Consider the following 16451-nt stretch of genomic DNA (forward strand, 5'->3'; position numbering starts at 1 on the left):
ACATATCAAATGTTTAATTATTAACAGGTTTGTACAGCACAACACTGCATTACTGTCTTGGGGGAATCCCTATCATGCATGGGAAAAGGAGTTCATGTGTCAAGGTGAGAAAACAGTAAATGTTCATTTTAGGGACCCGATGTGGGTACACTTAATTCATGAGCGTAGTGACAGTAATTTCATATTTGAAGATAAACAGCACTGATATGTCACAGTCATTGAAAGTTTAAACTACAGTTTACATTTGTTCATTTGTGAGAAAGAAAGATGAGAAGAAATGGCAGAATTATGATGACTTGAATTCCAAAGTTTGAGATCAGCAAAGTGGATGTATTCCAAAAGTTTGGAATGGTTTCCAAAAGTTTGGAATGGTTTCCAGAAGTAGACTTTTTTTAGTTTTGCTAGCTAACCTTAACCACTTAGGGCCCTTGTTTGTTTCTTTCTTTCTCTTTCTTTTTATCGTCTATCTTTTCATCTCCTGTTACACTAAAAGGTGTGTGTGTGTGTGTATGTGTGTGTGTGTGTGTGTGTGTGTGTGTGTGTGTGTGTGTGTGTGTGTGTGTGTGTGTGTCTAAGTAATTTTAGAATTTGTTTATGACTGGCCAAGATCCATGCAAGTGTTTTTCAGACTTTACTTTTTTTTTTTTTTTTTGTCTCAAGTCGTAACAAGCATCCCCCAAAGAAAAGTGTCTGCATTTTAAATGAAAACCAAATGTTTCTGCATATGGGAAAACATCACACAGTCAGAAAGCATTCTGAGAATCTGCTGATCTGCAAGTGTTTTGTAGAGTAGGAGTGAATGGAAAGATGGGTTTACCCAGAGCTAAACTGGCAGCGTGCCAAACCATTTTCTTTTGGAAATAAACAATAAATGGATGCACATCTATTTTGATAGGTGGTGATTACGTTTACTACATTTGATGGTTGTCGTTTTTCCTTTTGCTGTTCACAACTGATCTATAAATTGATTTCTCAGTTTTGTGCTCTTCAGTTATATTTGCTTTTGTTATTGTGTGCAGTACTTTTCTCCATTGCCACACACACAAATAGTGTTTTAATTGTTGTTATTTCTTGTTTCTCTCTGCAGCAGACTTTAATCCAGGAATGGGGTGAAGAGGTTGAAGAAGGAGCTGTATATAATGTTACCCTCAAAAAGGTCCAGATTCAGCAGGCTGCAAACAAGGGCGCTCGATGGCTGGGGGTGAGTTAAAATCTGTTGATAGTTTGTAAATAGCCCGTACTTCATATGCTAATGGCCATAATTACTGTTGTATGATGGGATACATTTTCCTTGCACTGCTGGTGTATTCAGCCTGATGCGTATGCAGAATCACTGACTTTTTAGGCCAAGACAAACACGTATGCTTTTTATTTTCTGGTTTTGCTGAAACTCCTGGTTTGCACATCTGGCTAAAGGTTCAGTGCCACACCAGAGGGAACTGTAACTGTAAACACTGACATCTTATCATAATACTCTTGAAACTGGCTACTGAGTTCACCTGTCCTTTATTAAAACAGTAAGCAGAGATTATTTATTTCTTCTTTTTTTTTTATTGGTCCTCATCCACATTCCACAAATACAGTGGGGAAAGGCTGAGGCAATGAGGGAAGGTATACAGAGTAAATATACCTTGGGGCTTAGGTCCCCAGTCATTTATCATAACAGGGAACATAATAGTTATGTAATTGTGCCACTGCTGTCAGGGAATGCATGCATTTTATCTAAACTGTAAAGCCCGCTATCTGACCTCTGAAGAGTTTATACATAGTTATTCTGTTGTCCTGATTTCAATTTCTTTCTTTCTTCCACTTATTTCCATCAGCACAATTCCCTTGTTAATTATGTGTGCCAAGAGTATCTCTATTTTTTAAAACAAAATGCTAGCAATTTATTAGTTCTTTTAAAAAATGTGTAAAATGTAGTGTATTTGATACAAAAAGTAATGAGATTGATGCAAATAGAAAACATTATGTAGTAGTAACTAAAACAAGTAAAAAAAGAAATTAAATAAATGAGCAAGCAACGCCAAAAACATAGGCTAGGGTCAATAAAATCCAAAGCAGTGCTGATTGTTTGCTATCACTAGTTAAGTAGGTTATATTTGATTAAATGATTCCATTGTAATGTTTAATACTTTAGGATTAGTTTGGAAAAATTCTTACTTTAAACTCTGATAGTCCTGTGAATTGAATGACCGGGAGGATGGAGATGGATGGCAGGGTGAGGTAGTTTTTTAGGGTTAAGAACTGCTTTTTTTACTTGTCTTAGTCTCTGTTGGGGTATTTAGTAACTGAGAAAGCCATGGTTCTGTAGTAAGCTTTTTTTTTTTTTGTCTCCACCAGTTTCAGCATTAAAACCCCTGGTGTTGTAATTACCCACTTATTTACTTTATTTTGGTAATGAAATAGGCGGGCTAGTTAACTAACCATTTTTAACCATGACTTGATCTCCAAAGAAAACAATCTGTGTACAAGAAGAAATTCAGCAGTGCAATGTGGATATATATATTCCAAATTAAGGAAATGAAAGAATGTCACACAGCATATTCAAATAAACCGTTTATAAATAATTTAATGTCACATTTTAGCAGTAGGTGTTTAATAAAGAAAATTAGAGAAATGTATGTCACATATCAGTAGGGCATACATAGGCCTTTAACTAAGAAATGAAAATAAATCAATGTCACAAGTTAAGGCAAACATATATAGGAAGAAAGCAGGAATTTTAATGTAATAAGGACCTTGTATATGAGAACAAGGGCAGTCTAATTAATGTCATATATTTCATGTAGGAGAAGCTATAGTAAGCCATTCAATTGACATAGGTAAATAGATTCACAGGTAATACTAGGCTTATCAGTCTGCAGACTGTTACAAGCTTAGCTAATAAGCAGAGGTCAGAATCAAACTCCTGTACCTTGTATTGGAGAGTTAAAGACCCTTAACTAATACTCCAAACCCTCCCACTGACTGCATGTACATTCATTATTGGTCCTTCTCTGTAAACCTTGCAGCAAGGCAAATACTCACCCAAGACCTCATACCCAATGTGGTACTACACATTACCCCATATTAGGTGGCAGTTGGTTTTGGAGTTGTAGGGTAGACAGTCAAGCTCCATGTGAGATTTTATTTTTCAGTTTTTGCTTCTGCATTCCTGGTTGCTGCATTGCGTAGACCTGTAGGCACCTCTCTGCCCACTAGGCAATTTTTGGAGCAGGCTTTCTTTGCGTAGGCTGAGCCAACACTTGTACACCTGAGTCTGATTTCTTGGTCACCAACCAGATGACCTTACAACTTGGACAGCTTGACTTCTTCCACTCAGATCAACTAACTCCTTAGTGTTTGTCTTTCCTGGCTGGCTGTGCATGTGACAGACATGGTACAGGGTTTATCTGCTTCATAATCAGAGCCACAGACGCTATTCTGGTAGAACTGATTTGTCTAGGAATCCGTGAGGAACTCTGCTGTTAGGAGGCAGTAGGCCTTAAAACCGTAACTTCCAAGATATTAACCCAAGGTTCTTTTATGGGAAGCGTGTGTGTCGTTTTCAAGAAGAGATGTATTGATTCATAGTTTCAAAGGTGAATACTAGGTTAAGTGCCCTGAAGGACCATTTTAAGCCTAGCCAGTAATTTGAGGTTAGAATCAAACCCTGTACCTTGTGTCTATAAGGTGAAGGCCTTAACTATCATTCCAAACCTATCCCTTGTCTGTGAGGTAAACACCTTATCCATTATACCAAATCCCAACACCTTGATGCTATTTTATTGTTGAAAACTGCTAGAGGTTTATAGTGTGACTGCCCATGAAACTGGCCAGCAACTGCAATACCAAAATAGAAGAACTCAATTTCAGGCATGCATTTTCAACTCAACATTGCCACTCCAGTGCTTTGTTGGTTACACCTGCACAGATATTTCTCATGCCTCCATCTTATTTGTATGCAGAGCAACTCTCTAATAACCTTATTTGTTTGTTTGGCAGGGTGAGTGGACCTAATGGAAATTTTTAGTCAGTCTAATTACAATTCGCACTAAGGTAGCAACTCTCCTTTGAGTGTATGATATCAGGTTACATACAAAGATTAAATAGTTGCCACATGGAGTCACATTTTTGATACTGTGGCATTCCTCTACATGGTTTGTGTCTGCACTCGTGGACTTGCTCATTTCATGCAGGTGGACTACCTCTTTACTTACTTTGCTGTACGTCAGTTATGTATAGCTCTGCTGATCACATGGCACTGTTGGGCGTCTCTCTTCATAGCTGAAGAGTTCACAGATCGCACTCAGTAGTACTGTTTTTGAATTTCTGATGCAAAGTGTGGGACATTTTGGCAAATATCAAGGTGATCACTTTCTTTACTTCCAACAGATTTCAATAACATTTATTTGCACAGATGTTACACAAGGCGAGACCGTGATGACATCTGGAATACTATAGTCCTTTGCACAAGGAGTACAGTCTTAGCCAATGACTCTAATATCATCTTGACTTAGCAGTGTTTTTATAATAGGTCCTTGTTTGTTTAGCTGTTATTAAGAACAGGTGAATATATGATCACTGAAGGACAAAAAATGATCTGACTAAAGAGTGAGGTATTTTTTAAGTAACAGATGAATTCTCTGGGCCAACAGATTGACCATTATCAGATATAGTCTTTTGTTTGAGTGGCACCTGTGACACCCGTGCCCTGGCCCAGCGATCAAGGAGCCTCAATCTTCACCACTAACACCAGTGAGGGGCATCTCATATAGGAGGAAAGTGTAGCAAATACACACATAAAGTGCAATTTCCCTTAAGAGCACACAGAAATCACAGTCAGTCTGGGGCTGGTCGCTCCCTTGCTCTCCAGGTCCCCAATAAGCCTCCCCACTGGCACAGCTATTGGATCCAGATCTCAGCCTAGCAGGCAAGCTAAAACGTCCAGCACCCTCTCTGTCCAACCAGTGCTTCATGTCCCTGCCCAAGTAGCTGACACACACACACACTTTGAGAAGAGTTTATACAACCACACAGACACGCCTGGGGAAGTCTGGCACAGGTTCTCCAGCTGTGCCCCTTTTTCCCAGACTGTACAGTAGTACCAGCTGCCACCACCAACTAGTATTTATCAGCTACTCAAAGGGCCTTAAAAGGGTGTCCGGTTATTACTGTGCAATATTATTATCCAATGGGTAGTATAGCCCGGGGCTAAAGCTACTGAAGTGGCTTTGTACAATTTTACCAAAGGCATGCAAGTACTCTAAAGAGCTTAAATTATCTCTACAAAAACCGCCACAGTTGAAAGGGTTTAAAATATTTAATAACAAACAGTCAAAACACAAGACAATACTTTTACTACACAGTGCTAGTCAAGAGTTCAAAGATCACAGGGAAATACTTAAAATAATTCAGTAGTACAGTTCTGACATCACAGAAAAAAACACTTAGTCTAATCTTTCTAGTTTCTAGCTATTTCTAAAAGAAAACACAAGTCTACGATAAACTTACATATAGAGCAAGACAGTACTGGTGAGTTGGATGGGCAGGACAAAAATGCTTAATGCTCTGAGTCTCTCTGTTTTTAATATCACATTCCTGGTTCACATTACATCATTCTTCACACTTCCCTGAGTTCCCAGGCTAACAGAAACTACATTTACATTCTTCACCTCTGGGCATAAACCAGAGCAATAAAGGACATTTATGCATGCAAATTCTGGCCATTAACTCTGGCCTTAAAACAATAGGCAGGATACCTCACTCTAGACTTACTGGTTCCCGAGTTTTAACATCAAAGGGTCACAACATGCTTTCCCGATCAGTAGAGTGCACTGTTGTCACATTTTTTTCCATTTACACATATAACACTATTTTTACCATTTAAGACAACAAGCCTGTGGTCTACATTAATATTTACAGGTGACAGAATTATCTCCAAAATTCTATCGGGCTAGGCTGGCCTATCTTCACCCAATCTTCACAGTACCGAAAATCTTCTTTGTCTTTTCACCTGTTGACTATATACCACCCCTGCTTAAATCCCTCCTGATGAAGGTCCATCTTAGTACCTTTGAGTAATAGAAATGTCTTTATAAATACTTGATCAGTATAAGGAACTGTTGTCCAAATAACTGAGAAAAAGATAACACAGATATAGGTCAAGGACCAGGGATCAGAAGAGACTGTGATCTGTGTTAACATTTAAATGTCTACAGCAGCAGATATGGCATTAATTTTCTTGCTCCGACACCATGTTTTGCTGCAGATGGAGCATACAGAATTTTCTTATTTTTTCTTGGCTTTTTCAAGTAATGTAGTCAACAGTGTAAACACCACTGTGGTTCTTGTCTGAAAACAAGCCACTGGCCTAGAATGACGAATTCAGTTAACTAAGAGTAAATAAGTAAGTAAATAGCGACTGTATAGCCAGGCTTGTGTATGATGGTAAGGAAGTAATCTGCTCTTTTGGATGGCAGTATCACAGTGACGTTTATGAGGTGAATGTTAGAGGTGCAAGTCTGTGGTTTGGGTTTTTCATTACCGATTAGTTGTTTCTGGGAATCTAAGGTCCAGGGAATCTCACCCAGCAGGCAGTGGGTCCAGCATGGTAACAGATCCTTAATAGCTCATATACAACAACATGAAATGCAGAACATGTGACCTCCAGGTCATAGGTAATTAAAACAGGATGTTCGATTTTATTTTACATGCATGCTAAAACATTAGTGTCAGCCCAGAATCCCTTTCCCCCCCTCACTCCTTTGCAAATCTGGTAGAAAGAAAATGTGAAATCATTCCTTGTCATAAAAATTTACTACAGACTGCCAAATGTAATAATCCCGTTAATTTTCTAATAAAAAATTGTTACTAGCTGCTATATTCAAAACTGGTTAATGGTATCAGCAATCGTTATGCTCTTCCTTTTAGGAAAACTAAATTGCATCCTGGTGAATGTAATTCTAGACAACACTTTATGACCTTTGGCCATATCATCTCTTGTTACATCTTTTTTAAGCATGAAGAAAAACCCTATAGTTGTCTAACTTGTCGCATTCTCATTACAACACGATTGGAGGCCGGTTTTCTGTTGGTCTTTGTAAATGCCGAAAAATGTAATAAACTACTTTGCTGCCTCTATGTTGCTTACTTTTTATATGAATTATTGCCACTTCATGAAAAATAATAGTAAGTCACATTCTATGAGTAATTTTGTTTTGGTTTTATGCACTAAGATGTTTTCATTTTATTATCACTTTTTATAAATGCTAAATTGAGCGGGCATACAAGTGACCATTGTAAGTTAATAGGGTAAGTTAATAGGTTGGTACTAAGCTAACTGCCCTTGTGAGCCATTTTAAGCCTAGCCAATTATCCCTTGTGAGACTCAAACCCTGCACCTTGTGCTTGCAAGGCAAACACCTTAACCATTAGGCCACCCTGCTTTTCACCTTTTTGTACCTGCCTCCAGACACAAGGTATATGCTCCAAAAAAGCATGAATTTGTCTAATAAGTACTTTTCAGGAGCTGAGCATTTCTTCTGAGATAAAAATTACAAGTGAGACATGGAACTGAAATTGTTAAGAAAAGTGGAGCATAAGGAAAAATGGGGGTGTAGCAGGTTTGCATTGCAGAATATTTCAGCAACAATGTTTCCATAACATGCAGTGTTGCTTTAAGCCAGGTGTACTGTAAGGTTATACTGATGGTCAGCTGATACTGTTTTGCCCCTCCCTTCCAACACACACAGTTAAACGGGTCCAGCTAAGACAGTGTTTCAAGTTATAACTTGGTGTATTAGCTAAATATAGTCTAAAAGGAGGCACATGGGCTTAGATTTAAAGCAGAGGGCTCTCAATTCTTATTGCATTCTTTCTGGAGATTTTTTTTTCATTTCTAGCAGAAATGTATGAAGGTGTTGTGGTGGTACAGATGAATGGAATATTAATATAACACATGGAATGTACCTTGTTACAATACAATGTGTTCAAGTTTTCTCTCTTTTTGTAGTGAAGCTGTACTTTCAGTGAGGTTGTTAAAGGGATGGTACTTGTAGAGAGTGTACAAAGTTGTGATTTTTCTTCCTTTAGTGAAGTATTCATTGCACATTTTCTGTAGTCATAGGTCAGGCATATAATACTGCAGAACGAACAGGTATTTTGGATGGGTGACCATAACTGTGTTCCGACTTTATTCACTGGAAATTTACTGTTAATGAATATGACTGCTGTTAGCAGTTTAAGTAGTCATTGGCATTCTGAATTCTGGATTCATATTTTGGTATTCATTCACATCCTGTATTCTATATCAGTAAAGTATTTTAACAGTTGTTTCTAATCAAGAGGTCCTGCTTCTGTGCTTATTGTGATGTCTGTCTGAATACGACTGTCATGTGGACATGTTCACCATGCTTGGCTGTTGTGTGACACCTGGGTAGCCATGTCACAATTATTGCTATAATGTTGTACAGATCTGTGGAATACATACACAACTTCAGACATAAGCTGCTGAGGCTTGAAACTAGCTGGTTATGTGATTTGTGGTACCTGTGCACCCATAAAGCTACAACTTTGTAGGCTGAGCTTTTAAAGTGTTAGGAAACTTTGTTACCCATACCATTGCATGCCCCTTCCCTGTGGCCTCTGCATAGGTTGTAGTAAGAGGTTAATATAGTTTCAGATTGTCAGAACCAGACTGTCATAGGTAAAGACCAGAGTATAGTGCAAAACCTTGGCAATGCCACAGTCGGTCTTCTTTGGGTTATTCACTAGATCAGGCCAAAATAGTAGAAGTGGCATATCCTCTGAGCTGGACACCTAAGGGTTGTTTACTGTTCTACAAAATGGTATGTTCTCATCAGTTGTACTCTGATAGCTGTGCGTGTGTCCAAATGTCTGAATTCTGGCAACCCAGTTCTAGAAAACTTTACTGTGACGCCCATAGAGTTAAGGCTCTTCTGTAATAACAAAAGGACAGAGGGTTGAAGTGTTTGCCATCTCTGCATCATTTTTTTTTGTAAGTCCAGCCCAGAAGGCAGGATGAAGTTTGGTGTACAAACCTAATGCTTACTTACTAAGAAAGCTGAGCATTTTCCTTAAAATAAACTTGGCAGTGCTTCCAAAGATGGGAAAAATGTTTAATTGCTTTAAAATTGTAACATTTGCATCCATGTTCCCACCTCTTTCTCAGCTAAGGATCTGTGCACCCTGTGTTTATTGCACACATATAGTCAGACAGAGGAAGCTCATGTACCATAATTGGAATTTTTATATACTGATTTTTAACTTAAAACTAAAGGTGTCTCCACTGTACAATTTGCAGGATAGTTTGCATTTAATTTGAGGGAATGACATTAAATGCATGCTTACATAATTACAATGGTTATCCATAATGTCAAACCACCCATTGGGAAAAGTTTGCAGTAGGTATATGATAACTAATTGTATAATGCATAGCTGAGTCTGTAGTTTAGAAACTGCGTTTGTTATACGTGTTTGAAAACTAGTATGACTTGCAATACTGTAAATGGAGGCAGAGCATTATCCATCTTGCAGAATGTTTATTGATGTTTATTGCTGAGAAAATGAGTATGGTTGAAGACAAAAAAATAGTTTTGGAATACCGCACTTAAGTTGTTGGAGGGTTTAGTCTGGAAATTACAGAATAGAACTGTCTTCATAATTTCTAGCAGATGTGTTAACCATTTTATTTCGCAATACTAAAAAAAAAAAAAAAAAGTACAAATCTTGTACAAGTGATGTGAAATGCACACGTGTGATGATTCCATAAAAACAATACATGCGCCTTATAGATGTCTGTGTTTATATACACGAACACTAAGAATGACCCAGAAAAGCTGTGTAGTCTTCATTGTGTTAAAATCTTAAACCCTCCTGTAGCAGAGGCTCATGGGATATGTGCAAATGAACCATAAGTACATGCAGTGTTTCAGCTACATCATGACTTCTGAATGTTCATGTCATTTTGCTTTTTAAATTTTCACAGTTATATTCACCGAATAAAACAAACATATAGACACACACACACACACACATATATGTATACAAGTGTGTGTATTTTTTTTTTTTTTTTTGATTTCTTATTCTATTCCGTTATGCTCTGTTGGATTTTGAAGTACATTTTACTTTACTTGTTTTGTTGTAAGCTAGTAATTTCAGCCTTTCTTTTACCCACACACTGTTTTATGCTTTGTATTACTGTAAACATTCAATTTAATTGCATAACTTGTGTGTGTTAAACCAGCAGTGTTTGTTACATAAAAGTTACAAATGTAGGTTCATAGATTTAGTACTAAGCTAACTGCCCTTGTATTTGAAGCCTAGTTATTTCTCCCGTGTGAGAATCAAAACCTTGTCTTTATAAGGTAAGTACCTTAACCATTATGCCACCCTTGAATAAGAATTACAGGTTACAGCAGTGTTGTGTTAACCACTTGTCTTATTTCTGTCAGCATCGTGCGTATTCTGAGATGCCTAGTTCACAGGGGAATGATGGTTGTCATTTCTTGATTCTTTACATTGGCGTATATAAGTGAAATGTAAACAATGCCTCCTATTTATGTGCAGAATGCTTATAGGACAAGCAATGTCAGTAAAAGGTCAAAAGCAGGAAGTGAAATGTGGGGCTGGGCTCTGTGCTGCATCATAACTATATGAAAGTCGAGGAAACCAGTTGTTGATCAACGTTGGTGAAAAGCTGAGAGTTGTTCTTACAATATTAACCTATCACATGTATGGAAAACCAGTAACTGAAAAAATATTTTCTGTTAATTCACAACGTTGCTTTATGAAACACTAGAACGGGTTGGGAATATTGCATTTTGATTCAGAAATCTGTTACTGTGGGTTGACTTTCATCATTGTGAATCTCCGTGCGTAGAACATTGTAGTAGCCATCACGTTTGGATGCATCATGCAGTAAACTTGCATTACTGCAAAGGGAAGCTGACTGTTGAGGAGGCATGAGTATTTCTCAAGGGGTGTTTTGTGGGCCTTATTAATTTCAGAGCAGGTATAGTTTGCCAATCCATCATTATGACCCTGTGTGACTGAGATAATAAGGGCTGAGGAAAATGTGTTTCAAGTAACACAGCACAGGAGTGCTATAACACTGGTTAGATGTTTGTCGTTAAGAAGGAATAATTGTATAGGACAGTGGCATATCAGGGTACCTGTGTTGCGTTGCAGAAGATGGAAAGTTCATCCAAAACACTGTGTGATGCTTGTGGCACTGAGAGGGGAACTGTTGGTCATTAAATTGGCAGGGTACCTACATTAGTGGAAGAAGTCTAGTTGAGTATTCCATTGATAAGGATGCCAGTGTTACTGAGAGAAAAAAAATGTTGGCCCTTACACTGGAAGATTGCTTCTGTCACCGGGAGATAGAGAGAAAGGGAGAGAGAGAGAGAATTGTTGTTCTTTACATAGACAGGTGCCTGTGTTACTAAAAGAGAGAGTGGTTGGCCCTTAAATTATCAGGGTGCTTCAGTTTCTTTGAGATTTAATGGTTGGGTGGTGCCAGGCAAGGAACAATGATTTTTTAGATGTTATACATGTTTTCTTTGTCTGTCTTATTTTCTACTGGTAACATGCTTGGTCTACTGTGTTTCTCATAGAATTGGAAAGTGTGACAATTTTTCTTTTAGAATATGAAAAGTACATGTAAAGACATGTCTTTGAAGTGTAATTTTTGGTGGTCTTTCAAAAAGACACAAGTGCCTACATATCACAAAAATACACAAGGTTGGATATAGAAAAAGCCAATGGTTTTGCAATGTAATTGAATTGCAGTTTAAAGGAGGTAGTCCTTGGTATGTAGATGTAATGTAATTGAGAAACTTAAAGGTGAAAGAGCTACTTTAGTTACTTTTGCTGTGGGCAAGCACAACTAAAGTAAGCTGATATAATGATTTCTGCATATAGAAATGATGTAATGGTTCTTGGGGAGCAGAAATGAGGACCTGGATTGTTTATAAATATTTTAGACTGGTCTTTGTTCTGTGGTGTCTTTGCTTAGAAGAAATAGAGGTGACCACTTCGCTTTGCCACTTACAATTTCTCCCTGGCCCCTTTTATGAACCAAGAACATTAATGGTTTATTACTCATTGAGCTAGATGCAAGTTAGATGTATATAGCTAGCTTCTGTAGAGATTTTTTTTAAATATTCTTGGGTTTCTTAAAGTCTTGTTTTATTCTTTCAGTGTGCACTCTCATTCCTCTGCATATTTAATCAGTAATTGCACTGTTTGCCTTATTGTTTCAGTAAAGTTTATTTGTCCACTTTTAAGATATTGAGACTAGTCTTTCTGTTGTGTATGTATTAATTGATATGTATTGACTGAGAAGAGGGTTTTATTTACCTCTACAGGTTAACACGTTTTGGCGGCTCCTTTATCCACTTGGCTAGATCATATGGGCCTATTACCAGTGAAAATGTTAATGTTTATACTGTTGTATTTGTTGTGATCAAGTGCAGCAGGTAACTGAAGGTCCCTGGATATCCAGGATGGGGGCAATGCTACCATGCCTGGAAGAGGGCTGTGGGGAATTGGAGAATCCTGCTAATGGTGTGTGTGTGTGTGTGTGTGTGTGTGTGTGTGTGTGTGTGTGTGTGTGTGTGTGTGTGTGTAAATAATAAGCTATGAGAAAGGCGGTTACCATAGGTAAGGGGCTCTGGAAGACACTGTGAGTTCATAAGAGTGGTGAGAGATGGGTCTGGAGTATTAGTTCAAAGACTCCTCTTTGAAGATGACCGGTGTACAGTCTAATATGGGGGGTGAATTTTCGAAGCAGACCAGTGCATGTTCCCTATTTGCTGTTGGAGTCAAGTTGCATTTTGTGAATTGATTGAGTTAGACTTGTACAATTTTACTTTAAACTGCTGAGTATCAGTGGTATGATGCAAGATACCATCACTCTGATGCCATCTATGACCTTTTTCTTTATAGTTGGTGGACAACATGATATTGTTCCTCACAATTTGGTTGGTAGGATGTGATTCAAACCACATCCATGTCACCAGTCATCATGTATTTGGTTGGCACTAGTGTAGTTCAGACCCCGATAGTGCCAACAATCATTGTTATGTATTACACTGACAGTGCCCATATTACCGGTAGACTGGGTGATCATTACACTGGCATAATGTTTGAGTACTGTAGTTTAGTGATTAGTGTTAGGCAGGTGCCTAGATAAGGCTTGTGAAGTTATTAGAATATAGCTGCAAATAATTCTGCTATGCCTCTATTTAACATGCCTATAGCACAAGCAGTCACTTGCCACATTAACGTCTAGTTATCCATTTGTTCAAGAGTCTAGAAGACGGATATATTGGATTGTAATTTAATAATATGGAAATGGCTGAACTGCAGTGAAACAATAGCTGAGAAAGTGATATTTTTTCGGGCCCTTTTTACGTGTTTGATGCTCTGAATTTTCCCACTTCAGAGGGATGATTTAAAGATAGAGAGGTCTGGCAGCCTGGAGTGAAGTAATATAGTATAACAGAGAGATTTTATCTGAGGTGTTACCACGAACTCTTGCTTATATTACGCTGTGTATCCTAAGTTCTCTAGAGACTGTAGCCTCCATCTGACAGAGGTTAACTCTAGTGATATGCATCTCCCATTATTGACGTCACTAGGCACAGTAGCAGGCCTTTCCCTGTTGCTTAAATGAGCATTCCATTTGTCAGGGTTGATCAGTGGATTTGTTTTGAAGAGACAATGCTGGTGTTACAGCTATTGGTGTGCTTGAGTCTTTCCCAGGTCTATACAGAGGGATCATGTACCATATAAAAGTGTGATGATTTAAATTTGTGGTATAATTTTCTATGGAATGGCCATTCACTTTGCTGGAAATGATTTGTGCAGTAAGTATTAGAAGTTGCAGTAAATGCACTTCTTAAGTTTTGTGTTTGCTTTGATCCCTTGATATGTGTTTTTCTGCTTTAAATTAGTTTTTTTTAAGTACAGTCATTTCCCAGAGTTAAGTTTATTAGAACCTAACTTATTTGCTGTAATGGTCAGAGCTGCAGGACCTGGTGTGTACAGAGCTGCGTATTGTCTTACTATGAAATCCATTGCAGACAGCATGCTGCTGAAGCAGTCCTGTTTCCCAAATACCACACTTATGGATTGATTACCGAGGCACTACATACTTTGAAGGCATCCAGAGCAGGAATTTAGACCCTGAGGTAGAGTGTTTGACAATTTGCAAACGTTGGAAGCAAATTGAGAGTGGGCATCCTATCTGAAAATGTTTGGAAAGTCTTGTTAAATGCCTTTGTCAAGGGATGCCTGTGGGAGGTCTGAGCGACTCTCTGTTGTGTAACAGGTGGATTGGTATAGATTAACATGGTCACTGCAGCCTCACTCCACTTCATTCATTTCTTATTGTTTTGCAAGCATTGAATCTATTTTTCATTACTAACCAGAAAGACCGCATGCACTGTTTGGCTTCTTTACCCAGAATTCATTGTTCTTTAAACAGTGCACTTTAAATGAAGCGGTTACAGTTTCTGAGAGTGAACTGCATATTACTACATTTTTGCAAAGAGGTGTGAGTTTTTGTGACTTTTATTCTAGAAAATTTGTAAGACTGCTGGATGTTTAGTCATGTATAGTCTTAAAATGATGTCAGTTGCACAGATTGCATCATAATGATGTGATTCTTCTTCTTTAATAGACCCCCCCCCCCAAAAAAAAAGGAAAGTAGAAACTCCTGGAAATAAATCATGGGGTGGAGTGTATACACTTAAAAGATTTATGTTAAATACTTAATCTTGCAGGCCACATATCATTGGAAAAAATATACAAATTTGCTTACAGAAGAAGTTTCAGAAGCACAGCCCCCAACTCCTCCTTTTTATGAGTATGTAACTTCAATGTATTTTAAGATTCTGTATCTCATCTATAACTTTCTTTCACTGTGGAGCTTTTCTCCCCGGGTCTCTGCTGAAAATGAGCCACTACCCGGTCAACAAATATAGAATAAATAAAATAAACTGTCCAGAATTTTGCAAAATGACCAGATTTTTGCTTCAAGTTTTTGGTCTGGTCCTCATAACATTTGTGGTTTTCTGACAAATCACAGAGGATTGAAGACACTGAATGATGCCTGACATTTTGAGTTTCAAGCTTCCTATCCTCCAGAAAATGTATGCAGTGCCAAACCTGATACTCTAGCAAGTCCCTATGTATGCAAGTGCAATATTTAAAATCTATCTCTGATTTTGGGCCTTTGACCTCCTCCTCTGTTGTTGGCTTTGTTCAGAATTGTTGCTGTAAGAGGTCTAAATGTATGCAGAAGTCGTGTTACTGCTTTGTATGTTTGTATGTGTGTGTGCGGTTAGTTATGGCATCTGCAGCAGTGTTTTTATGCAGTCTTTATTTTTACCTCTAATATTTTATGGTGCATTTAAATTCATGGGAAAAAATGTAGTGGGGGTGGGTAGCAGTACCTTAAGGAAATGCATGTAAGATGGGATCGTTCGGAGGTTATGTTGTCCGCATGTTGAGCTAGTTAGCCATAAAATCCAGGTCTCTGTTTTTTCCTCCACTACTTTCTGTTTCAGCTGGTGACGTCTGGAGGCCTCTCTGCGGTCGTTTTTCTGCATACCTATTAAGCACTGTTCTCAGGTGGTGACTCATGTTATTGTGCTGGCCAATCAAGTACTCTTAGCATCATGGGTGCGTTTCTGATTAAGCTTTTAATAAGCAAGGATAAGGCAGGATTGTGAGAGAGAGGGGCTAGGCATTACTTACTTGTGACAGTATAGTTAGTGGAAGTTTGCTGAAATAATAAAAGGAATGAGATGCTTTCTTGCTGCTCTCTAACAGTGCACTACATACAGAATGTGTTTTCCTCCTGTGTTGATAAATAGCTCTTCTCTGTGAAAAGATCACTTTCTTACTACTATCTTGTTGGGTTTATGCTGCTGTTATGGAGGCATTTGTTGAATGGGCAACATACTTGCAACACATCTCTCTTGCATTTCAGTTTGATTTGGAGGCTCTGTAGCAAGTACTGTTGTATAGGAGTTTGTGCAGTTGCTGTAGACAACTTTAAAGTCAACTGCAACACTAAATACTAAGTGTTTTCAAATGAATATGTTCATGATTTGAGCCTTAAGAGTACTTGAAGTGCTTAAGAATGTTTGACAAGATACTAAACAATGAGAAAAGTACTTTCCTGTACTGAGGCACCAACAACAATATTCAGCTGGACACGTGTATATGCTGTGCATTAACAAACTTAATGTGGGTATGCACTGTATTTACCTTATAAACACAATACTCAGTATAAGCGTTTTGTGCCGGTAATCATATTTTTATTTGGGGAGATCATTTGTCTTTTAGTAAACATAATTCATTGCTAACAGGCCTTTTGCTGGTCTCTTAATAACAGTACTTACCATTAGCTAAGTGTGTGTCTTTTATCTGAT

At 38.1% G+C, this 16451-nt stretch overlaps 1 protein-coding gene across 1 annotated transcript in view; it reads left to right on the top strand.

Moving 5' to 3' along the window:
* The window catches only part of RGL1 (ral guanine nucleotide dissociation stimulator like 1), a gene marked incomplete in the record, with an annotated part of 287380 nt that overhangs the window by 2668 nt on the left and 268261 nt on the right, over positions 1 to 16451 (top strand). Inside the window, 1 exon segment of the mRNA XM_044085296.1 lies at positions 1088 to 1201. Coding sequence (XP_043941231.1) covers positions 1088 to 1201 — 114 coding nt within the window.

The sequence above is a fragment of the Protopterus annectens genome, chromosome 10.part0, assembly GCF_019279795.1.
Source record: "Protopterus annectens isolate FY-2018-M chromosome 10.part0, PAN1.0, whole genome shotgun sequence".
NCBI lineage: Eukaryota > Metazoa > Chordata > Ceratodontiformes > Protopteridae > Protopterus > Protopterus annectens.